Source organism: Triturus cristatus, chromosome 2_2 (assembly GCF_964204655.1).
Source record: "Triturus cristatus chromosome 2_2, aTriCri1.1, whole genome shotgun sequence".
Classification (NCBI taxonomy): Eukaryota; Metazoa; Chordata; class Amphibia; order Caudata; family Salamandridae; genus Triturus; species Triturus cristatus.
In genome coordinates, this window is record NC_140582.1 from 1140198011 (window position 1) to 1140223572 (window position 25562).

The 25562-nt window shown below is 43.8% G+C and overlaps 1 protein-coding gene across 3 annotated transcripts in view; it reads left to right on the plus strand.

Annotated features, from left to right (window-relative positions):
* Positions 1–25562, plus strand: part of PTPRA (protein tyrosine phosphatase receptor type A) — a 991956-nt gene that overhangs the window by 586717 nt on the left and 379677 nt on the right. For all 3 annotated transcript variants that reach the window (XM_085642677.1, XM_085642678.1, XM_085642679.1), the window contains one exon: positions 22230–22303. In XM_085642677.1, coding sequence (XP_085498803.1) covers positions 22230–22303 — 74 coding nt within the window. The remainder of the gene's footprint in view (positions 1–22229; positions 22304–25562) is intronic.

Here is a 25562-nt window from a genome sequence, read left to right on the forward strand (position 1 = left end):
TGCATACTTCAGTATTCAGGTGTGGTGTGTTGTCTGCATCTTCATGGTATTGATCTGCTCCCGGGATCTTGGGGGAACCTATTTCTTGCTCCGTGGTGCGGATGGCAGTGATTTTATTTTTTTGTGGTAAACTGGTAGGTTGGAGGTGGCAGGTGCTAAATCTACCTCTTCACGCCTGCCATCTCGTTCACGCCCACTCTAGCCATTTTTAACCCCTTCCATGCTGCGCAAATTCCGCCGCTGTGCTGACTGTTTCTTGCGCGGGCGTGGTCATGACGGAACGGTTCCGTCATGAGCACAGCTCAACCGTGGCTCATGACGGAACCGTTCCGTCATGAGCACCGAAGGGGTTAATATGTTTGATCGAAAACAAAGCCATCAACCAGTAGAGTACTTGTGGTCTCATAGGTATCATGTCATTTGTGAACTCCCTCCCTGTGAAATAACAGTAATATTTCACACATGTATTGACTTTGCCTGACATTGAAGGCTCCGATTTATTCAATTTAGCGGGCGATTTCAAAAGTCTTGACCAGAAGTGTGACAAAATCTAATGTCCCAAAGGCTACAGTTCCCACTAAAATACATCCTTTGTTAAAGGATTTATTTACTTCATGTTGTCACTGGTGCTTCAGAATGATTGGTGAAAGAAAACACTCTTTTATCAAAAGGGTGGATCTGCAGGAGCAGTGGCTTCAGAAGTGGCAAAAATAGTATACTAACAGGCTCTGACTTGTCTTTTAATCATTACATTTATTCAGTGAATATAATTAAAACTATAGCAGTAATGTAGTCAACAAAACTGGTACAATACCATGAAGCCAGCGCATGAAGTGTCTAAAGAAGCGATAGACCAACCAGAACCAAAAAACCTTATCAAATAGCCGAGTGATTCAGAAAAAGTAGCAAAATGTTATGTATGAGAAAAACAAATCACGTAAAATGTTGTGCACCCATCAAGTAATCCTAACAATAATTAAAAGTAAGCCAGCAGTGCAACTGGCCAAGAAAGGTACAGTGAGTCTGCAAGCAAGAGAAGTTGAAAATAATAGTATGATTTAAAATAACTAATGACAATAAAGGAGCAAATGTGCAAAATTATTAGAAAACAGTCCAAATAAAATACCCTACCAAAACGTTCTGAAAAGTAAAGGTGTGGGTGGTTGGGGTGTCAGTTACTCAAATCCATTTATACTGTTTTAAACTACTCATTATGCAGAACACATTTTGACATTATAAAACACAACATTCTGTCAACGCTGATTTAGGAAACGAGATATTACACAAAATAAACGCATTACTTTGGCTTTCCATTCGGACAATTGTATTGTTAAAATACTGTAATATTCTGCAAGCATTCGGTGTTAATGTAAACTGTGAACCAGATGCAAACCGACATCTTTAAAATACATTACATAAATTCACGTCTTTGCACTTTCTTCCTGCACGCAGCATGAGGAAGGAGCCTCACATAATAGACAATGAAAGCATTCATGTCTGCCAGCAGGCTACAGCGTTCACCCTTGAAAAGTTACATCCTGTTATCGAAGGAAAGATGCAAAGATTAGTAACGGCCAGCAGTTGAAAATGCATTCACAATATTTACTATTTGCAGGGAAATACACTTTGTATTAAACAGATTTTATGGAGACTTATTGGTTAAACATGTATTTGCTTCATACATACAATAGTTCTTTCCATTAGCATTCTTGTTAGACTAGAGATTAGCACTTTCGTATGCAGCCCACCGAAGAAACTCCCCTTTCCACCGGATTGTGGTGTTTTTGGTGACTTCCAGTTCATTTTGATATTTTATTATTATATCATGAATATGTTGCTAAGATCAATGTGAGATCAATAAATTTCGAATTGACTTGAAACTTGACAGGTTATGGGAATTGGCCCAGTATGCTTGTCAGTGTATTTTTGGGGACATTGCTGTCGGTAATGTGGTTTATAATCTTGTTGATACCGGTCCAGTATTCAGTCAGGTGTGCACAATTCCACACCAGGTGAATCTTGTCCACCCTGCCATCCCGGACCTGGGGCACCCTGCGAGTCCCTGTGGAACCCATGTGTTAATTTTGCGAGGCGTAAGAAATGACCTGTGCAGGTAATAGAAAGTAAGTAATGTAAATCTGGCGTTCCTAGAGACCCTTGGGATACTGTGTAATATTTTCATCCATTCCACATAATCAGTTGGTGGTATTGATATCCTCTGCCCTCTTGTCTCTTAGAGTAGATAAGGGTGCAGTTATATTTGTCCTTATATCTCTGTATTGCCCCGTAGTGGCCTTATGTTAGTCTGTGAATGAGCATGTACATGGCATCCCTGATGAGCTTTGGGTACGTCCAGGCTTTTTTTCAATTTTTTACTAATATAGTCGCTACCAACGCTCCTTAGAAGAGGAAGTTTCCCATTGACAAGTCATATTGTGGCTGGAGTTCCTAAAATGTTCGTATTTTCCCTCCGTAAAATGTCTCCCAGTTTATCAGTCCCTGCATTGGTCCATTCTGCCAGATAACCCTGATTGTTTGCCTGCATAAGAAGTTTTAGTGAATGCAGTGGGAGATCTGGGGAGTAAGGGGTTTCTGTTCTAGTTTTTTATAGTCCGCACGTCCAGCAGTGCTTGGCAACTGTCTAGAGGGAATTTTGTCCCTTTTGTGCTCAATTTAGTTCTGTTATTGTCTGTAGTATTTCCGCCACCTAAGGTGTGCCCACTTCCACCTGGTCTACCCTATTGAGTCTAGTGTTTACCCATCTTACAAGCCACTGTGTTTGCGCTGCTATATAATATAATTGAAAATCTTGGGGTGCTAGTCCGCCATCCGTTACTTGTTGCTGCATTTTCGACAGCTACTTTTTTCCTTCCTTTTCCCCCATATAAGATAAATGAGCAATGAATCCAGTCCTCAAAACGTGCCTGTGAATTATCACTGGGAGGCTATTGTATTGCATTGTATTGTAATTGCATTTATATAGCACTTACTACCCCTGACGAGGCGTCAAAGCGCTTTTTTACTCCGGAACCCATAAAGGATTAGTGATGAACTAGTATAGTGAAAATATGAAAGTAATTTGAGTGGTGGATAGGTTAGTTCTTTGGATTGTGTGAAGAAATATGATAAGCGGGTTAATGCTATAATTTTAGCAATTGCAGCTGTCCAGTCACTTACAATTTAAGTATTCTCTCTAAACATTATTCCTGTCCATAGTGATGTGATAGTTTTTCCCACGTTTCCTTCTAGTATACTTTGGTCATCTCTCTATAGTCGATCCCCCGGGTATGTTAGTGCTGGTTGTTCCCATCTGATTCCCATTGTGGGCAAGTGGTCACCTGGTAGTGGTGGTCTGCGAGGGGAAGGGGGGGGGGGGAATTTTGCCAGTTCATGTCTAAACCGGAAATTTCACCAAAGTCATTCAATAATTTGATGGCTTTTGCGGGGTCTGATGTCTTTAAGAAAAATCATCATGTCCTTTGAGTATAGTGCTGCATGATGTTTTATCACCTGGACTTGTATCCCGTTAAAATGAAGTCCCAGTCCCTCTTTGCAGCCCAATCGCTCTTTCACGATAGCGGGCATTCTTGCCTAGTGCCACGTTTATCTTAATAGTCTTCCGATATCACCCTTTCCATCCTGACCCTTTAACTAGGATCCAGGTATAAGAGGCGGGTCCATCCTATAAATTCCTTACCCAGTCCCAACTTAGCTATCACGGTATGCAGTCATGGCTATCAAAAGCCTTTGTTATGTCCACTGACATCATACCTGTGTCCATAACATTATAGTAACTATTGTCTGAATGTTTATTGCTGTATTGCATTCTGATATGAAGCCTGTCTGGTCAGGGTGAATAGGTTGTTGCATGTGTGGCAGCAGGCTCGATACAAGTACACTGCTTAATATTGTATGGTCAACATTTAACATGGACAGGGTCTGTAGGCCTTGACCTCGTGTGGGGCCCTGCTGGGTTTAAGCAGGGGATTGATCACAAGTACCTCTCTTGTGAACTTCGTAAATGTAAGGTCCTCCCTTAGCAGCTGTATACATGTGCAGTACTTGCGGGGCTAGTTGTTCTAGCTATGTAGCATATAACTTCTCTGGGAGACAGTCTGATCCCAGCATTTTCTTTCTGGCCATATTTTTCACAGCTCCACGAATCTCTTCACTAGTGACAGTTGATCTCGGTGTCTCCATTGGGTTAGGTGGGAGTATGGGTAGTGGTAGTTGTAGGAAATCTGATTGCATTTTCTCTCTGGTGGGGTCTTCTCGTATAGAGCATGATGTAATAGCATTGAACCTCTTGTTTATATCAGTTTGTCTATGTATTCTTACCTCTAGTTCATTTTGAAGTTCTAAAATTTGTGATCCGCCCTTCCGTGGGTTAGCTATACAGGCCATTAGAGTTCGTGCTTTGTCCATTTCAGCATGCGTCCTAACCATGTACCATAACCATACACTGTAGTTTTTCCACACATTCCGCTAGGTTTTCTTTCTCTTCTAGTAGAGATGTATGCAGATTAGCATTTTCAAGAGTAGTCGTTTCTATGTCTGAGTGTTTTGCGCTTGGGCATCTATTTTCCATAGTAGTGTATGGTGTATTCTGCTAGTTTCCGCAATGCACTGCCCCCTGATTACAGTCTTGTATCTATCCTACTCTATAAGCGTAAATGACGCTGTGCGTTCATTTTCTAAAAAATATATATATATATATTTTCTCTACCCCTCCCCTATATTGGAAAAGTGGATATTCTAATGGTTCAATCTTAAGGCGTCAACTAGGGATACTGGCATGAGCCTTCATCTAATTCAGTTTAATTCTAACAGGGTTGTGGAGATTTCATTTAGGATTCGTCCCTGGTCCACATTGGGGGTGTATATATTTGTTATTGTAATGTCTCTGACTTCCAATCACCTCATACTGTCCGTTCTTATCTATTTTATCCTATTTCATAGGGGTTCCTCTTACGAATGCAGAAAAGGTTGTGAAATATGTGTGACCTCTCCATCTCTTTTGTAGAGTCAACCCTTTGTTAGCAATGAGATGGGCTTCCTGTAGGAGGGCAATATGGACGTTTCTTCTTTTTAAATAGGGCTGTACTTTATATTTTTCAGAAGTATTGTTCAACCCTTGAAAGTTCTACTATATTATTTTGTAACTTTTATCCTGTCCAGCCATGTTTCAATGTGCCTGTTCTGTGCTGCCATATGACCATGCATTGGTGTGGGCACTTGAGAGGTGGGAGAGGTACTGATCTTCCAATATGCTTAAGTGACCCCTTGGACCAAAGCAACAATCGCTTTAACCCACTCCCCAGGATAGCAAGACAGCACCCCCTCTCCCCCATCCAGACCAATAATAACAGACCTAAACTTATGTGCTAGTCTTGCAGTCCCAGTATGTGGAGTAGTGTGTACTGATGCAGCCCAGCCCTGAGGGATGACCAATGCAAGTTGGCAGAAAGAACAACCACCAATGAGAAAAAAACCCGGGAAGTGTAACCTGAAGTAAGTGATACAAGAGGAAAAGTTACTGCAGTTGAAGTGAGACAGAGAGCTAGAACACAGAGCTAAAGATGCAGAGGGCAGAGCACGTCAAAATAACGTACGGTTCTTGTTGCTGGGGAGGAGGTGACCTGTGGGTATTTAAAAGCATCCTGGGTTGGTGGGGTGAGAGTTTCCCTTTTTATAAGCAGAACCACTGGAGGCAATGGGGGCGGATGCAGACCCAGGTCTATTTCTATTGTGTTGTGCTCTGGTCTGTTGTCTTAACTTGATGGCTGGGTTATCACCATCGGGCTGTCTTTGATCCTCAAACTACTGTTATGGTCAGGGCACTTTACATAGTCGCCATTTAGAGATATGAAAAAGTCAGGACCTTTGAGGGTTCTCCGCCCTGAGGCTCATGGGGTGTCCTCCTCCACATTGCTCCCTTCACTCCTGCAGTTTTCTTCGGTTTATGGGAGCTTAGTGTTTTTGCCATTTAGTGCTTTGCTTTGTTTTCTCTTTAATGAGACGGGTCAGAATGGGCAGGCTCATGCTTTGTTTTTTGGGGCCAACTTGTGCACAAATCCTGGTTTTCCCTGATCTCATCATATGGTTCAACCTATGAAGACGTTCTACAAATGAGGGAGAGAGGGCACGGCTATTGATACTTTGTTGCCCCATAAACATCACTTGGCTGTCACTTGGAGTGTTTATTTTCTAATCCTCTGGGTGCTTGGTTTTGCCAGATAGTCTTTTGCCTCTCCAGCCTCCTAGTTCACAATATCATTGAGTACCTTCCCTGTGGTGCTTTGCTCCAGCCGCAACCTGGTTGAACCAAATTAGGAGCTGGAGTACTGCAATGCGAAATGTAGACTGGATGTGTGCCCAGGGGACTGGGGGGGGAGAATGGACAAATGTTCACCTTAGCTGCACTGCAACACGTGGCTGACGTATCGTGGCATCTGGAATCACCCTGGAATCGACCGGCCGGTGAAAGGGAGAGAAAGATGGGATGGGAGCACACCCCTCACCCCACTCGCCGCGTGCTGTCACTAGCACTTAACAGAAAGCCCGATTCCAGGTGTCCCGGCCAGCCCGCCGCTGCCTGCTGTGCTGTTTTTTTACTGTTTTGGCTTGGCTGACTTGGCACTTGCCGATTTTGCAGCACGAGGGCCGGGACCAACGTATGTTGAAGGCTGACTCTGGAAGCTTGGCACGCTCTGCCCTATGCACACTCACGCGGCTCGTCAGATAGTGAGTACAAGCGATGGGCGAGTGGGCCCACACCGCCACTGCCTCAAATCGCAGCATTCTCTAACCTCTCTTGACTCACCATAGTTTTCCACTGCAGATTTCGGGGCAAAACAGATGGGAAACACAAGACCGCGGAGCACCAGCACCTTGCTCCACAAGACGGCTCGCGTTCTCTACCACCCCTCTCTGTGCCACTCCTTGTGAGTACAAATGGTTTCCAGCTCTCCCTTTTATGCTTCCTCCCTTCCCACCATGTATGTGCTCCATGTTGCTATCTCCATCGTGCTGTAAGGTCTCTCTTGTGTGCATCTGCCCCCTGTCAAACTAACCCCCTCCCACCCCCACACTCCTTCTGTTGCTCCCCCCACCACAACCCACCCACAGGCTCTTTATTTTTAAAAATCTTCCTGTTTTGTTAGGTGATCTGTGTAGCAGATGGCTGCAGGTCGCTGCCGGACCCACTACCTTAAAGGTGCTTTTGCACATCCGTTTTTAGGCACATGCATACCTAATAAAACATGTGCACATGTCGGCATTACATACACACACACACACACGACCACATCATGCATGTACTTACCAAATGATGTGCTTGTGTTATCGCACCTTAACACCTCCTCACCCCTTTTTGGCCATACTATACAGCATCTTGCTGATGGCATTAGCCAAGCCAATAGCTCTCACAGGCTTAGACCTATTTACTTTGGCAATGTTTTATTTGTCTAAGCTCTTGTCTGTCTCCTTTTTGTGTGGTGAAACACCCCCAAACTTTGTCATTTTGTTAATGGTGGCCTCTTTGTATTTGGGAGGAGAAGGGTAAACCCAGCACCCCATTTTTGTTTTTCTTTATTTGTTGTGTTCCCCTAATGATATAATACTAATACTGGAGTTTGTATAGCGCAAACAGCTACTTCAATGACGGAGGTGTCCCGGCGCTCTAGTAATAAGTAACGCATGCAGGGAATTTTGGGTACTGGGACCAGACCTAGTCCTTGCTAAAAAGCCATGTCTTCAATGCTTTTCTAAAACAGGTCTCTCTGTTAGCTTGGCGGAGGTACCCAGGCAGGGCATTCCACATTTTGGCTGTTCTTGCTGGGAATGCCCTACCACCCAGACGAGCTTTCGCAAAGCTGGGTATATAAACCTGTATATATATGTGTGTGTGTGTGTGTGTGTGTGTGTGTGTGTGTGTGTGTGTGTGTGTGTGTGTGTATGTATGTATGTATGTATGTATGTGTATATATATATATATATATATATATATATATATATATATATATATATATATATATATATATATATATATATATATATATATATATATATATATAATATTCGTGGCATAAGAGCTGCAGATTAAACACTTTTGCATAGATCGCCATCTGGTGTTGGGCCCGGATGTTTGCGGTTTGTTTTTCCTCTTGGAAAGTCTTTGGAAGTCACGAGGTCGGTTACTCCTCCTTTGGATCGTATTGCGCATGGGCTTCGGCTCCATCCTCAGATTGTTTTTTTCCGCCATCTGGCTCGGATGTGATCTTCGCGCTCCGGTTCCGAACAGCTTCCAGTTCGACGATAGACGCGCAATCCTCACCCTAATCGCTGTATTGTTTCGATCACGATCTCTTCAATTAACGCGCTTTCTCATCGACACAAACCTTCGGTTCCAGTCGTCGACGGCGGCCTTCGGGCCTACCCAGGCTCCGGTCCCGGCTCATGGAAAGAACTCCATTCAAAAAGTGCCCTCAATGTGGGTCCAAATTTCCCCACACCGATCTTCATGAGGTATGCAACCTTTGCCTCTCCCCGGAACACGAGGCTCGAGACTGTCCGGCCTGTAAGTCTTTCCGATCCAAAAAGACTAATCTGGACCGAAGAGCCAGAAGGAACATGGCACACTCCTCGACGTCCATTCCAGTCGACATCTTCGGAGACGACATCGACGATCTGGAACATCATCGTACCGAAGAGGACCTCGTCCGCGCTTCCGAGGCCGACGAGTCAGATGTGGAGGACATCACCCCGGCGCAGAGGGTCGTGAGTACCAATCTACCCCCTCCCAAACTCGCGCCGACACCCAAAAAGGCTTCGGTCACGCCTTCGCCTCCGGGCCTAGGCAAGACCAGAGACACTGCTTCACACACCCCACCTTCGGGCCCGGTGAAGAAGCCAAGTAAGCCTTCCGGTGGCTCGGGCTCGAGCCAACCTGCCAGCGGTGCCGAAAAAGAAGATGGCCTCCACCTCGACACCGAGCTCAGCACCTAAGCCCTTGGTGTCGAAACCCAGCTCTTCGGCACCGACGCCACTTTCGGTGCCGACCAAACCACACAAGGCCACCGGCACCGACACTTCCAAGCCGAAGCACATCTCGGCGCCGACCAAGAGACCGGAGGGTCCCAAGCCGGGTTCTAAACAAACCGGCACGGAAAAACCTAAAAAATCATCAGCCTGACGCCTTCGACGCCGACGGACCAAATTACCCCACCAGAGTTATTTATTTACACCGGATCCCTTGCAAAGGACTCTTACCAAGGATCCAAAAACTGGACATTTGACGCTCTCTACTAAAAAGAGACATTTGGAGAAGCCTGCTCCGCCTCCACCTCCAAAGAGGAACGACTCTGCTACCTCTCCATTCAGAATACCTTCCCCCTCCTCCACCTCCTCCTCCTTCCCCACCTCCACCCCCACCTCATCGTTCTCCTACTCCATTTTCAGACGATGATGATCATGGGGACCCATATTATGATACAGGGGATGTGCCACAAGACCCCACCCCTAAAGGATCTCCAGACCCATGGGACGATTACCATGTGCCAGATATTCCCAACGTCCCACAAGACTATATTTATCCCTCTAGACCATCTCCACCTGAAGATTCACTAGGGATTAACCATCTTCTGCAACGAGCAGCACATTATCATGGGGTGGACATGCATAATGATCCTGTGGAGGAAGATTTCCTCCAAGACACATTTGATACTACACAGAGGTCCATCTCCATACTGCCCATGCTCAAAGGGGTGGTAAAGCATGCGGCAGAAGTTTTTAAAGACCCAGTGAGAGCCAGCGTCCTTAACCCATGTATCGAGAAGAAGTACAAACCTGCTCCCTCAGATCTCTTACATCAGAGGACCAGCGCCACTAGATTCCTTAGTGGTCTCTACGGCATGTAAAAGGGCAAACTCACAAGCGTCAGGTAATGCACCACCACCTGACAAGGAATCAAAATTATTAGATGCTTCAGGCAAACGCACAGCATCCCAGGCCGCCAATATATGGCGTATAGCAAACACTCAGGCACTGCTGGCCAGATATGACAGGGCGCATTATGACGAATTACAGAGCATAATGCAACATCTCCCTGAAAAATATAAAAGTACAGCTAACGAGTTGATTCAAGAGGGTAAGACAATCACAAACACCTCTATACGTTGTGCCCTAGACGCAGCAGACACAGCCTCCAGGGCCATTAACACCAGCGTCCTTCTCCGTCGTCATGCTTGGTTAAGAGTGTCTGGGTTTAAACCAGAAGTACAAGCCTCTATCCTTAACCATCCCTTTGACCAGGAACATCTATTCGGACCAAAGATGGATGAGACCTTAGAAAAGATGAAAAAGGACACGGATACAGCAAAATCCTTGGGGGCCTTACAGTCTCACAAACCCAGACGCTCCTTTCACCGCTCATCCTTTCGGAGTGCATCCAGAGGCTACTTCTCAGACACAGCGTTCACATCGTACAAGTCCCCTACTCAGACCACCTTTACAAAAGGTTACCAAAGAGGCGGCTACAGGGTTAACAACAACAAGGGCAGAGGCAAAACAAACCACGCCCGTTCTGCCACACCTACTACCCAATGACGACCCCCCCCACCCCCCCCCACCCCCACTCCCTCCAGACCATTCCACTCCAGTCGGGGGCAGACTCACAAATTTACTTCATATCTGGAATACCATCACCTCAGACAAATGGGTGACCCAAATAATTCAGTCAGGATACTGCCTGGAATTAACATCTACCCCCCAAACATTCCACCCAGGCAACGCCCAATGTCACAAGAACATTCCACATTGCTAAAGCAGGAGGTAATCTCCCGCCTACAAAAACAGGCAATAGAACACGTTCCTGTCAATCAACAAAATTTGGGGGTTTACTCCCTAGATTTTCTAATACCAAAAAGGGATGAGACTCTACGACCTATTCTAGATCTCCGGCCCCTAAACACATACATACACTCAGACCATTTTCACATGGTAACGTTTCAGCAGGTACTTCCGCTCCTCTTCCAGAACGACTTTCTCACCACACTGAACTTGAAAGACGCATACTTCCACATTCCAGTGCACCATGCTCACAGAAAATACCTCTGAATTGGTAGTGTTGTCCGTCCACAACAAATCTAAGTGCTCCCATTCGGAGTCACAACAGCACCACGGATATTCACCAAGTGCCTAGCAGTGGTGGCGGCACACCTCAGGAGATGGCACATTAACGTCTTCCCATACTTAGACGATTGGCTGATAAAAGCCACTTCATACAACCAATGTGTACACCACACCGCCACCACAATCCAACTACTTCACCAACTAGGCTTCACGGTGAACCACCAAAAGTCCCAGCTAACACCATCCCACATAAAACAATACCTCGGTGCCACCGTAGACACCTCAAAAGCAATAGCCTACCCCAATCCGGCCAGGATTGCAAGCATTCAGGCTTTACGACAAAAATTCGTACTTCAACACTCCCTTCCAGCACAAGTGTTTATGCAACTGATAGGGATGATGGCCTCTTGCATTTTTATAGTGCCTCACGCAAGACTCCAGATGCGTCCACTCCAAGAGTGCTTAGCTCGCCAATGGAACCAGGCCCAGGGTCAACTGACAGATCTGGTGTTGGTAGACGGTCGCACCCATCGCTCTCTGCAGTGGTGGAACACCACAAACCTTTCCAAAGGTCGACCGTTCCTGGACCCGGTTACCCAAATAATACTAACAACGGACGCATCGCTCTCCGGCTGGGGAGCTCATCTATTACACCTCACAGTGCAGGGCACATGGACGCCGCAACACAAGTTACTCCATATCAACCATCTGGAGTTACTCGCTATCTTTCTAGCCCTGAAATCCTTTCAACCACGGATTTCAGGCAAGGCAGTCCTCATTCGCACAGACAACATGACGGCCATGTATTATATTCATAAACAAAACGGCACACACTCTCCACAGCTCTCTCAATTAGCACAGAGCATATGGAGATGGGCAATTCCCCACAAAATCTTTCTCCTAGCTCAACATGCCCCAGGAGTCCAAAACACCGTGGCGGATTTGCTCAGCAGACAGACACAACAGATCCACGAGTGGGAACTTCACCCACAGGATCTTCATCCGTTCTTTCAAATGTGGGGGCATCCACAGATAGACTTCTTCGCCACCCACGAAAACACAAAATGCCCAAGCTTCGCCGCCAGATACCTACACCCATTGTCCAAAGGAAATGCGATATGGATGAACTGGTCAGGCAAATTTTCTTACGCTTTTCCGCCTCTCCCACTCATTCCATGAGTGGTGCGAAAGCTACGACAGCACTCCCTCACACTGATCCTAGTAGCTCCAACGTGGGCCAGACAACCGTGGTACACCACGCTGCTGGAACTCTCGGTAGTACCACACCAAAAGCTACACCTCTCACCATGCCTCCTAACACAGAACCATGGAGAGATCAGGCACCCGGACCCAGCGCAGCTCAACCTTGCGATCTGGCTCCTGAAATCCTAGAATTCGGGTACCTAAACCTTCCCCTTGATTGTATGAACATCATCAAAGAAGCTAGACGCCCTACCGCTAGAGCCTGCTACGCTGCCAAGTGGAAAAGATTTGTTATTTATTGCCATAACAACACAATCAATCCTCTAGACGTGTCTATACAACACATCATATGCTACTTCACCTACAAAGGTGAAATCTAGCCTATACCTCCATTCGGCTACACCTTGCAGCAATTGCAGCTTACTTACAAAACAGGCAGCACCTATCACTTTTCAGAGTACCTGCCATTAAAGCCTTTATGGAAGGCCTCAAAAAAATAATTCCCCCCCTCCCCCAGAGTACCACCCTCACCTTTGTGGAACTTAAATATCCTGCTCACAAGGCTGATGGGGCCTCCCTTCGAACCTTTGCATAAATGCGAACTTCAATTCCTCACATGGAAAACAGCTTTCCTTGTAGCCATCACTTCCCTTAGAAGGGTCAGTGAGATACAAGCACTTACCATACAAGAACCTTTTCTCCAAATGCACCAGAACAAGGTTGTTCTCCGTACCAACCCAAAATTCCTACCTAAAGTCATTTCCCCTTTTCACTTAAACCAATCTGTAGAATTACCAGTATTTTTCTCGCAACCTCAGACCGTTGCAGAGGGGGCTCTGCACACGCTAGATGTCAAACGAGCCTTACTTTACTATATCCAAAGAACACAACCTTTCAGAAAGACCAAACAAAATCAGGGATAGCTAGGTGGATTATAAAATAAATCCAGATTTGCTACCACAAAGCAAAACGAACGCTTTCCGTTCCCCCTAAAGCCCATTCTACACAGAAGATAGGGGCTTCCATGGCTTTTCTAGGCAACATCCCACTAGATGATATCTGCAAAGCAGCTACATGGTCAACACCGCACACTTTCACTAAACACTATTATGTAGATGTGCAAATCAAGCAACAAGCTAGTGTGGGCCAGGCTGTACTAAAAACACTATTGCAAATCACAGCAACAGATACCGGTGGTTGCCGCTAAGGTTGGGAACTGCTATATAGTCTAAGCAAAAGTGTGTAATCTGCAGCTCATATGCCTCGAACGGAATATGCTACTTACCAGTATGCATCTGTTCTTGGCATGTAGAGCTGCAGATCTACACACGCCCACCCGCCTCCCCGGCTACCTGTATCTGTTCCAGTTTATCTTATTTAGATACAACACACATGGGTTTCTTCACTGTTGTTACTACGCTCCATCTTTCCCTGTTGGCGAAAAACAATCTGAGGATGGAGCCGAAGCCCATGCGCAATACGATCCAAAGGAGGAGTCACCGACCTCGTGACTTCCAAAGACTTTCCAAGAGGAGAAACAAACTGCAAACATCCGGGCCCAACACCAGATGGCGATCTATGCAAAAGTGTGTAGATCTGCAGCTCTACATGCAAAGAACAGATGCATACTGGTAAGTAGCATATTCCTTTCTTTGCAGTCGAAACACATTGGTGGTTGCCTTGTGCCAATGGATGGCCACTAAATGAACACTGCTGTGATACTTAACCCCTGGAGTGCGGCATACAACGTTTTGGTGAGATAATTGCAGGGCATGGTTCCGCCCTGAACGCCTGCACCAAGCATGGAAGCATGCTGTATTTGGAGCCAACTTACAGGAATATATATATATTAAAGTGGCAATATAGTTAGGTGTTGAAATAAGACCTAAACTACCTTTAAGTGGAACACCCTTACATTCTACTTTATTAACAATCTGCAGTGCCTCAAAATCTGAAGCAAGTAATATCCACACTTTATGAATGTTCTCAATATATAGAATTTGTGTATAGCCAACTCTTAACATGGTCATATGCCCAGATGTCCACTGGTGGATAATCTATTGTCATTAGAAGCTTTGTCCTTTCTCACAGTTTTGTGTAACAGGCTGTGACTTAAACCTCAACCTACTTTCAACTATACCTCTGCAAACCCACATCAGGCACACTCAGCCTTTACCTTGTTTAACATGGAGTAATATTAGCACACTCAGCAAACGATGTACCATATAACTTACAACATGCACCATCACACCTAACTCCAGGGCTTATGCTTTTCCCATGCTATGGACCCACATGTGTATGTATATACAACAGCCTTGCTGTAGATGCCTGGGTTATGCTTGTGTCATTAGCGACGTAACCAATTTGTGATGTCATCAATATGTCATGAGGGATGTAATATGTGAGGCCCTAAGCAGTGCATAGTGGGAGCACAAGTTATAGTTAGCCCAATAAACTAGAACTGATGCATTTCAACAATTTGTTGTTTTAAACTTTAGTTTTTATCTTATTTCAACACCTCACGATAATATCACTTTAACTTTTGTTTTTTTGTGTGAATTTCTGGGGGTTCATTCTAAACATAAGTTTAGGTCTTATCACCATACCCAACTATAATGTCACTTTAACTTTTAGGTCAACATTATGTAGTTCTAGTTTGAACCTAGTTACCATTGCAAGAGCATTTTTTTCTTGTTTGCTAATGACTTTGGCACCTTCCAATGAATCTTCATGGAACTTTCCAAAAAAAGTCATCACCTCCACTCCTTTCTTGAAAGTTTCTGGGTGATCCGTCAAGTGGGGACCAAGGGAAAAAAGAAAGGGGGCGGTGTCCCAAAACAGTTTTCTTAGGGATTTTTCACCAGTGCTGCAGCCCAAACTGCTGTACGGAACTACACCAAATGTGGTAGAAACCTAGATCTTTACCTAGAAAGTATGCGTTTCATAATTTGGTGCAAATCAGTTCAGTAGTTTTTGGGAAGGTAGGGTTAAACTTTATGTATATCTGTAGGTTTGGTTTCGTGAGACTGTTGCGGGAGTCTTGCGGGCATGCAACTTCAAATAATAGATTAATCTGATTGGCTGAGGGGGCTTTTTTCCCCCCTGTCGGCCATCATATTCTCGCAGGAGCAAAAGGTTCCTGCAAGCCCCATGGGAGCTCGTACTGTGATTGGCTGGCTGCAACATGAGGAGAAATGTGACCGCCGCCATTTCAGTGCACATGGACTGGCTAACGTCAATCTAACCTCTGTTTTTTTCGCAAATATATATATTTGTGTGTGTGTATATATATATATGTGAGACTGGGGAGGGAGAAAGGTGGAGAGAGAGTTGGAGATGGAAAGAGAAATGTGCAAAGATAATTTTTTATATATATATATATATATATATATATATATTTAGGTGGGTAGATATGTATATAGATAAATATATTTTTATACACATGTATATATTAGTATGGAATTACATATATGTGCATTTTAAATATTTTTGTAAACTGTTACATACAGTTTTCACAGACCTACCAGCACTTGAATGACTCAGCGTAAATATAGCAAAACTTACCTGTGAATCCTGTTCTGCCTGTGATGTAATGGTAGATCCCTGGCTATACAAATTCCATAAGAAGGTTGATTGTTGGGTACCAAATTACATATAGGGATTCTAAGTCCTAGCCACTGGGTGGTGTCCTATTTGTTACCTAAGAAATTCATGTAGCCGTCCTGCACTCCAGGTGCCTCGGTCTTTTGATGGCTTGACTGGCTTATAAAAGCGAAACCCTAGTGTGGATAACCCACATCCTGTTTTGATCTGAGCCTGGTTCCACCTAACCTCACCAGGAAGTGGTTTTAGGAAACAGTATTGTTTGCATCAAAAAACGTTTAGCCTCTTAACAGTTTCTCATTTACATTCTCTGCCCCTCCCCAACTGTAAAATTTCTGTTTTTCTATCTAGAAATGTCCGTTTACTGCGGTTCAGCGCCTGCAATCCTTCAACCCTTTGCTTAATCACTAAATCCCGTAATTATACATTGACTTCAGTGTTCAGCGCTTGTCATCAAATGGCACCTAAACTTGCCAAGTCTTTTTCTATTGCTCACCTCTTTCAGAAAAGTTTGATGTTTGTCTCTGAGACTTGCTACTCTCCACCGTGCCCACCACCGAATAGTCTTCATGTGCTTAAAGTCATCTAAAATACGAATCGATTAATTGGAGTTAGACGTTCGAGACCAGCTGCGCAAGAGCATGTTTGTGCAAATTACCCTTATGTTATTGTAAGCATGTAGGCCTGAAAGCACACAAATTAACTTAATCTTTCAGTAGATACATCAAAGAGCCTATTTATCTGGCTAGTGGGATTCCTCATGGCACCCATTCCTGAAGGTGCACTTGTCTCTTGGTTCAATTTCCACAATTGATTGGCGCATGACTGATGTTCGGGAAAGGAAACTGAGAATTCAGGGAAGGGAACTGAGGAGGCAGGTGGCCGAATCCCAGTGCCTGGAAAGTATATTAGAGGTCTTACTGCTCACAGTCTTCCAACTCTGTTTACAGCATGTGGTTTTCAAGGGCTGATATCTAGATCTGACTCTTGGAAACATAAGTTCACTGTAAATGGTTTTCAGTTTCCACTCTTTAAAGGTCATGGTTCACCCTTTAAGGGTCGTGGTTTTACCCCTCTTGATTCATTTCTTCCAAAGCCTTCGTGTTACATCACACTAGGCACACCTATGTAGGGGAAGGATTCCTACAAAATATTAATTATGAATAAAGTGAAATGCACCTGTAATCGAGGGACATCTGTGAGAGATGCCTGACTGACGGCTGCCTTTACAATATTGTAATACAACAATTATAAAGCCCTTACAACTCCTATTTGGGGTGCTGAATCGCTTGCCTACATGGGTAGCAAGCTACATCGTGTAGGGTATGTGGTTGAAAGGATGTAGTCTTTGGTTTGTTCTTATGTGGGATGCGTTTCCATGTTGTGCGTGATCACTACCAAGGTGGTGATATTGTATAATTGTTTACAGTGTATAGCAGTGTGGTGGATGATGAGGTGTGCGACACAGATGGGCAGAATTATGGTGTTCTGTATGGTGGTAGCTTTGAATCGCTCTGCAGGTCCTTTTATGGTATTTCTTATGAAAGTGTGCTGATCTGGTTATTGCACTGACAACAGAACTCAAGCGGTAGGGCTTCAAGCACTAGCGCACTAGGCTTTTACATACATCAAAAAAATTCAGTAATAAAGAAAAATGTGTAGTTTTTGCTCACTTCTCGTGGTTTTACCGCTAAACAACCACACTAACTAATACTCAATCAAGGAGAAGGAACATCACAATTAAATGACAATAATATCAATATTAGAATTGAATCCTCAAAACGAAAAGAAGTCATTAGGCAGATAGTTCATGATTCAGATCCAATCTTCTTTATTGTAATTCAAGTCAAGTTTTCTTCATAAATTCATTTGATTTTTTTTAAATTAAAGACTTGCAGCTTTCTTGCATAAATCAGATCACTCTTTGTTGCAATATTTAATTCAGCCAACGCGTTTCGTCTTAAAAAGACGTCATCAGGGCTCAAGTAATTTTAAGGTGAATCTCCTCATTAAAACGTTCGAAGGCACCGCATGAATCAAAATATTAAGTGTACTAGTATTCTTAGAGGAGTTTCATCTATTTAATATCCATTAATTTTGCACGTGTATTTTTCAAACAAGTAATCTTATTCAAATCTTGTTACGGTATGAAGTTCAGTGGTAGTAATTGACCATCGTCGACAGCGTGGCCCGATAAATCCCGCTGTTATTGCACTGGGTTTTCCAATCTGAGATTTTTTGTATAGTTGTGGTCCTGAGCTGGTATGGTTTGAGAGAAAGTGAAGTGCAGATATATGTTGGGAATGGGCATTTTAATATGATCCATTTCCAAGTGTCTCTGTGAGATGTAAAGCAGCAGTCAGATTGTATAGATATTTAGGACCTGCAGTGGTGGACTACATTAAAGTCCTCCGAATGACCTGCAACGTTTGACAGATCTTGTGAGTTATTCCATGTCTGTTGATTTGTTGAAGTTTTTTTTTTTGGCTGTAGAGTATTAGTGATATACATTTCTCATAATCAATGTGCCTTATATGAATTTAAGAGGTATAAGTTACAATTTGCTGCTGACTGCTACATATTATGGTCTTCGTAAAGAACAGATTAGAGTTAGTCCCTGGTGGGGACCTGTTTTGGGCTTCTCCTTTCTCTAAATTATTTTGCCATTTTCATCTCTTACCTGCCTGGAAAACGGTGGTTCAGGCCTTAATGATTTCTAGATTTGATTACGCCAATGCTCTCTACCTAGGCCTGCCAGCCTACCTGATTATTAAAAGGCTTCAGGTAGTCCGAAACGCTGTTGCACACCTTCTCAAGCTCCCTTTTAAAACTGCAGTCTCTCCTTATTTACATTCTCTTCATTGGCTCCCTGTCAAGAAACTGATCCTGTTTAAGGTGCTCGCCTTGACCCATAGGGCCTTATGTCACGTAGGCCCTATATATCTCGAATCTGGAGTACAGATTTACTCTCCTATGAGGGAGCTTTGCTCCTTTCTGTTTGCCGTGGTGGTGGTGCCAAGGATTGATTGCTGAAGGAAAGGCAGTTGCTCTCTATTCTGGCGCCTAATGCCTGTAACGGACTACTTCTTGAGCTGTGTCTTGAAGTGTCTGAATTGGCATTTAAGACAGAGTTGAAGACTTGACTCTTTGACCTGGTTTCAGTCACTGCCCCATAGTCTCAGCGCCGGGACACTCTTCGGGGAGGGTCTGTTGTGCTTTATAAATCCTTTTTGTTTGTTGCAGTGCTGGTGTTCTGACAGTAATGCTATTTGCTCTCTTGCTATTCACCACTATACTCTACCTCATTCCGTCTCATCTATCTTCTATACCAATGCTGGTATTTTCCTTTGCATTTCTTAAATTAGTTTGATGTGTTGGAAATAAAGAGTCATTAATGGATGTGTTATGGTAGTAACTTTTGTACAACATCCACCAGCATTGGCATTGTAGTACTTGATCAGTATGGCTGTGGGAAGAATTGACTAACTAGGACATTTACCAATTGTAAGGAAGTAGAGGGATTGTCATTGACTCTTTATGTGCAGCGTGCACTTCTGATTAGTCTGTCCTGGTGGCCGGCTGCTCCTTCAAAACATAGAGGTTTTGGTACCATGGGCAGTATAAAAGGGAGAACATTAATTAAGCTGCTTTTTTCCTTTTTAGCAAACACAAGGAGATGATGGACGGAGTGCTGAAACTTTTCAGACACTCACCCCCAGTCACAGATCTGGGTTGAATCCATCATTGTTCTTTAGCTCACTTCGCCACCCCAGTTTAGACCCATCTATATGCAAATCAGTCTTGACCCTGTGCCTTATGGAAACAGTCCAGCCTGAACTGCCAGGCCAGGTCCTCCCTGGACCGGAAACAAGCATCCTGGGACTGGTTTCAGGGTAACACCCCTCATCAGCCAGGCTAGCTTGAATCCAGTGACAAAGTGAGCAAGGGACCCATGTCTGGGCATACCATGCCCTTTTAGGGCGAACAAAGCAAACTCAAGGAGATGATGGACGGAGCGCTGAAACTTTTCACACACTCGCTCCCAGTCACTTTTTAGAGCACCTTGATCAATATAATTCAATTTCTTATTTATTAAACTTGTGCTGTAAGAACTGTTCTTCGCATGTGTACTTATGTACATTGTGCTACCAGCTGAAAGTGTAAAACACACAAGGTAAATGGTGAGATAGTGCAGATATGTTTACTAAAAGTTCTTTTGATCTTGTAATGTACAGATGGAATGCACTGTATTTGCAAAGTATTGCTTCATATTCGTCATAACCGCTGATGATCGGAGAGAATAAACAGCAACATGAGATTACATATAGGAGGGAGAAAGCGAGAGCAATGAGCATTCCACAAATGACAATTAAAAGAGGTCATTTGTGGAATGCGAATAGGTATACTGTGCATTTGTGTGCCTATCTGCTATCTTTACTTCCTTTCTTATAAAAGTGTTTTTGGCAGGCATCCTAGTGCCCAATCTTTCTTAGTTTTGCAACTCTCTCGGAAGAGCTCCAATTTCCAGGGGATGGACCATGAAGGGAGTTATTGTCCCCACAAGTTCTATTTGTTAGGGTTTGAGGAGACGTGTTCCTTGTTTCTGACAAGGGGCAGATCTATGATTCTCTTACCTTTCACCCAGTAGAGTCATTAGTTCGGGGCAGGGCTGGTTGGAATCTCTCAAGGTCCAGGACAGATATTTACTTTGGTTGAGCCAGAGTGCAGTACCTGGTAGTCAAATATGTCACAAATACTGAATTAACATAGACTGTTAGGCATTGTTTGTGACTTGGTGTCTAGTCGAGGTGAGAGGCTGTGTTTTTATGGCTTTGCCTGCTATCGCTAGTGTTTCCTTATTCAGTCTCTGGAGCTGCTCATATTCCTTCCTCCTCAGGAATATGTGATGGGCAAGGGTTCATGAAGAGCAGTGTCTGCTATCGTCTCAGCGTCTTGATTAAATGTTTATATATATATATATATATAATAGGAGCATGTGCAGTCCACAAAGGTACACCATGTCTCGAAAGGACACGCAGGAGTGGTGTGTAGGGTTGGGTATGGTTGCTGAGGTCGAGGTAACCTGTTCCCTTTCAGAGATCAGTGTTTTACTTTTGGTATTTAAGGGGTGCTGGCTACTCGTAGTAGTTTATAGGGAGTATCTATGGACATGCTGGGATAGTACAATTTGGGGTCCTTCATGGGCAGTCATTAGTGTCATGGCATATTGAAAGGTAATATCATGGAAAGTGGAAGAAATCTAGAAAATGAGGTTAGCTAGCCTCTCCCAATGTATAAACCGGTATGTGAGCTTGATGACTCTTAGGGCCATGCCATGGCAGAGACCCAGCTCTAGCTCTTGATTTTGTCCTTGTGTGGTGTTCTAGACAGGTGGACGAGTAAGGGGGTGTCCTCTGTTTTTCACGACCTCCTCCTAGCACGACATTTGATTCCAATACGTTATGTGACGAGACCCTTGATCCAGGTAAAATATATCCAAAGAGCAGATAAGCAGTACTGTTAGCATGCTGATGTATAATGTGAACCTCCACTAAGCACTTAAGTCCAGGGGATTCCTTTGTCTTCAGTATTACCGCAAAAATAATTCTTTCTATGAGTACTGGAATGTGTAGGGTCATCTGAGGCAATGGAATGTTCCTGAGAGGACCTCTCTGCCTTGCATGATACGTCCTCTGTACCTGTGGGCAAAGGGGAAACTTAGAGTCTCCTGTTCTTATTTTACATTCTGTGCTGGCACACTTATGTAGCGGAGGGATTCCTACAAATAATTATTTAGAATTGATATTAAATGGACTCAAATTAAGTTACAATAACCGATAAACAAGGTCTTCATCTTAAGGCAATATGTATTGATCGTGATTACTTTATTTCTGACTAAATACGTTAATTTGACTAGCCTCGGTTTTCCAACTTATTTGACTGCTAAATATTATTTGCTCTGCTGTATGATTGCATAATTGGTTGTCAAGTAAATTCCTGTAGGAATCTGGATTCAACCCCTATCCCAAGAGGGGCATCGGGCAGCAGCCTTCCTGCCTTGAAGAATAACAAGGAAATGTAGAAGGACATAGGTCAGGTATCTGTTAAGTATCTGCCTCTGACCTGGGAGACTGTGGTGGTTGTTTGTACATTTGACTGTAAATTTACTTGTGTGGTGTCACTGGACGGGTCTTGTTGAATTTAGCATGTGCTCTCTGTCTGAAAGGATCCAGAGTAGGGCTCTTGAGTGCAAAACTGTGGCAGCTAATGTAGAATAATGTCTCGTTATTTAGGTTCAAGAAATATAAGCAAGCTGGGAGCCACTCCAATTCCTTCCGATTGTCCAACGGCCGAGCTGATGACACGGGTAGGTCCACCTTTTCTTTCTAAAATGACAGTGTTGTTGGCAGTTGCCATGGTCACTATGGGATCAGTGGAAAGTTGGATGTTGATGTCCCTCCCGTCATCATGATGGATTGAAACTCGTGGTGCCATGTGGTTTGATTTTTCTAGGTTGAAAGTTTATTCGACATAAGCTGCTGGTAACTTGCCTAACTTGGCCTTATCTTAGAACAACTGAATCTCTTCAGCACATAGCACCTGATTTACCCTCCAACATTCTAATTTCAGATTATGAAAACAAATGCCCTAGAAGTTTTCCTGTGATTCTTTTTCTAACTGAGCTCAAGTGTAATATTTGTGTTACAGTTGAGTTCATTTAATTATCCTCCGCTTGGCGAAATTGTGGAAACGTGACTTGGATTGGGTAATAGACATAGACAGGTGCATGTTCGTATTTCTGGCAGAACATAAATATGGAAACTAAACCACGTACCCCAAAACGTTGACTTTACCTTGGATTACTAGTAAAATGTTTTTTCTTTTTCTATTTCTCGATTTGTGAATAGTATTTCCAAAATGAGTAGTTTTGGTGTGAGCTGAACAAAAATGTTTTTGGGTGGTTCCTCAAAGCCCATTCTTTAAGTGGATCGGATTCAAAACCTTGTTCACTGATATGCAGTATCTTTGATCAGAGAAAAGCATGCTTTGTAACCATGTGCACATTCTCAAAACGAGTTTAATCTTAATTCAAATCTGATGTGTCAAACTAAATTGCACTGTGAGCACACAACTGACACCCTTGCATCTAGTAAATAACTGTTTTTTAAGTTCAAAATGTAACGTTTTAACTGTCATTTTGACCCAACTATAGAATCACTTTAACCTTCGTTTTTTTGGACTGAATTTCTAGGGTTTATTAATGGAAAGTAATATTTTATTATCATACTTTACTAGGCCTGGCGTCTGGTTGGTTGCTGGTGCTCAAACTAACCCCCCTGATGCGTAAAGCCAGGACCTGCACCACTGGCAACTAACCTCCCTGATGCTTAAAGCCAGGCCCTGCACCCACTCCTTGCTGACTGCCAAACCCCCCCCCCCCCCCCCCCCCCCCCCCCTCCTGACGCTCACGCCCTTTTTCTATGCAAAGTGCAGGTTTGGCTGCAGGCCTGTGGTCAGGCCCTGCGGCCAAGACACATTGCAGGCCAACCTCCATGGTTATGTAGTGCCCCACAGCACCTCCTTTTCCTCTATCCTCACCTCCACCAACCCCCACAAACACACAAAAGGGCCAGGTGGTCAGCGTTTCCCTACCCTGCCCCTTTATTCCTTATTTTTATTAATTTTTTATGACACCAGGACCAAGTCCTTGAGTCATAAAATGACAGCCGCAAATGTTGCCTCATGTTGCAGTCAGCCAATCAGATTACTTGTTTTGACCTCGCTGTACTGTGGGAGTACCGAAGTAGAACACGTGTTTTCAGCTTGCTGCGAAGGTACAGCATCACAAACAGTGCAAACGTTATTAGCAAACTATTAAAAGCCAGTACTCAAATTAAGATCCATAGATAGGCTTTATTATCGCAACCACCAACGTAAGCCAACTCCTCTTCACAGCATCTCTCAGCCGTCTTTAATCTGGTGTCGAAATGACCCAGCGTTGGCATCTTCCCAATCTCAGACTTAATCAGATTAAAAGCCTTCTCACAATCTGTTGTCCAAACAAACCGTGAACCTTTTTTTAAGAGCACTCTGATCGGCTCTACCACTCCAGCAAACCCTTTTACAAATTTGGAATAAAATTCAGCCATTCCTAGAAAAGACCTAACCTGTTCCTTGTCCTGAGGTGCAGGAGCACCAATTATACTCTCAGCAAGCTGCACCTTGGGCTGTATACCCTTCCCTGAAATGACATGTCCTAGATAGGTTACAGACTCCAGACCAATACGGCACTTATCCTTCCTAAGAGTGAGACCTCGCACCCTCAATTTACCCAACACAGATCTTAACACAGTTTCATGCTCACCCTCATCCTTCCCATAAACCAATATATCATCTTGAAAAAACAAGACATTGGGAAGATCCCCAAGTACCATTTTCATGATCCTTTGAAAACAAGCTGCGGCCGAAGCCAAACCAAACGGCATCCTCAAAAATCGATACGCCCCCAAAGGAGTGACAAAGGACGTCAGATGTCTGGAATCTTTGTGAAGTCTCACCTGATGATAAGCGGACGATAAATCCAGAACACTAAATATTTTAGCCCCCTTCAATAAACTTAAACATTCCGAAATATTAGGAAGAGGTTGACGATCCACCCAAATCCACTCATTCAACCCACGCAAGTCAACACACATCCTCACCGCCAATCCTCCATCCTTGGGTGCTAAAACAACCGGAGACAACCACTCCGAAGCCTCTATCTCTTCAATCACACCTAGTTCGAGCAACCTCTCAAGTTCCTGCTTTAACGGTTCAACCATTAAATTTGGCACCCTCCGTACCTTATGCACACATGGCTTGGCTGAATCCTTCAGGATTATTCGATGCTCAAACCCTTTCAGACAACCCAGAGAATCAGTGAATACTTCCGGATAATCTTCAATATACCTTTCCACACTCACACCATCCACAGCTAATATCTTACCAACTGAGCCTATACCTAACTCTTCCATCAACATAACCTGGTCTTTTGGATTGGTAGCACTAGGATTAAGAATTATGCCTAAATCACGCTGATGTCTCCAACCCAACAAATTATCACCTCTCACAGCCACATAAACCTTTCCTATGATTTCTTTTCGTTTGAACACAATTTTTGCAGTTATGTATCCAAGAATATCCACCCTTGCACCTCCATAACTGAAAGGTGAAATGTCTGGAGATTGAAGCTTTACATTCTCCAATCCAACTACCTCATCCCATATCTTATTCCCAATCAGCGTGAAAGGAGACCCCGAGTCAGCCAAGACAGTAAATTCATCACTATTCACCATGATGTTACAAAATGGCATAATAATCTTGTCCGAATCCACCTTATTCTCATCTTCCGAAATGCTTGAAATGACCACTGTATGAATGTTGTCCGAGGAATTTCCCATGTTACGATCCTTTTTGGCCGACTTGCAAACTCTAGCATAATGCCCCTTTACCCCACAATTCATACACACACATTCCCTTGCATAACAATTCGGAAAGTTTGATGAATGAGAGAAACTTCCACATCTGTAACATCTCATCTTCTGTTTGTCACTGTTACTTTTCTCACGATCAAAGGAACGCTGTAG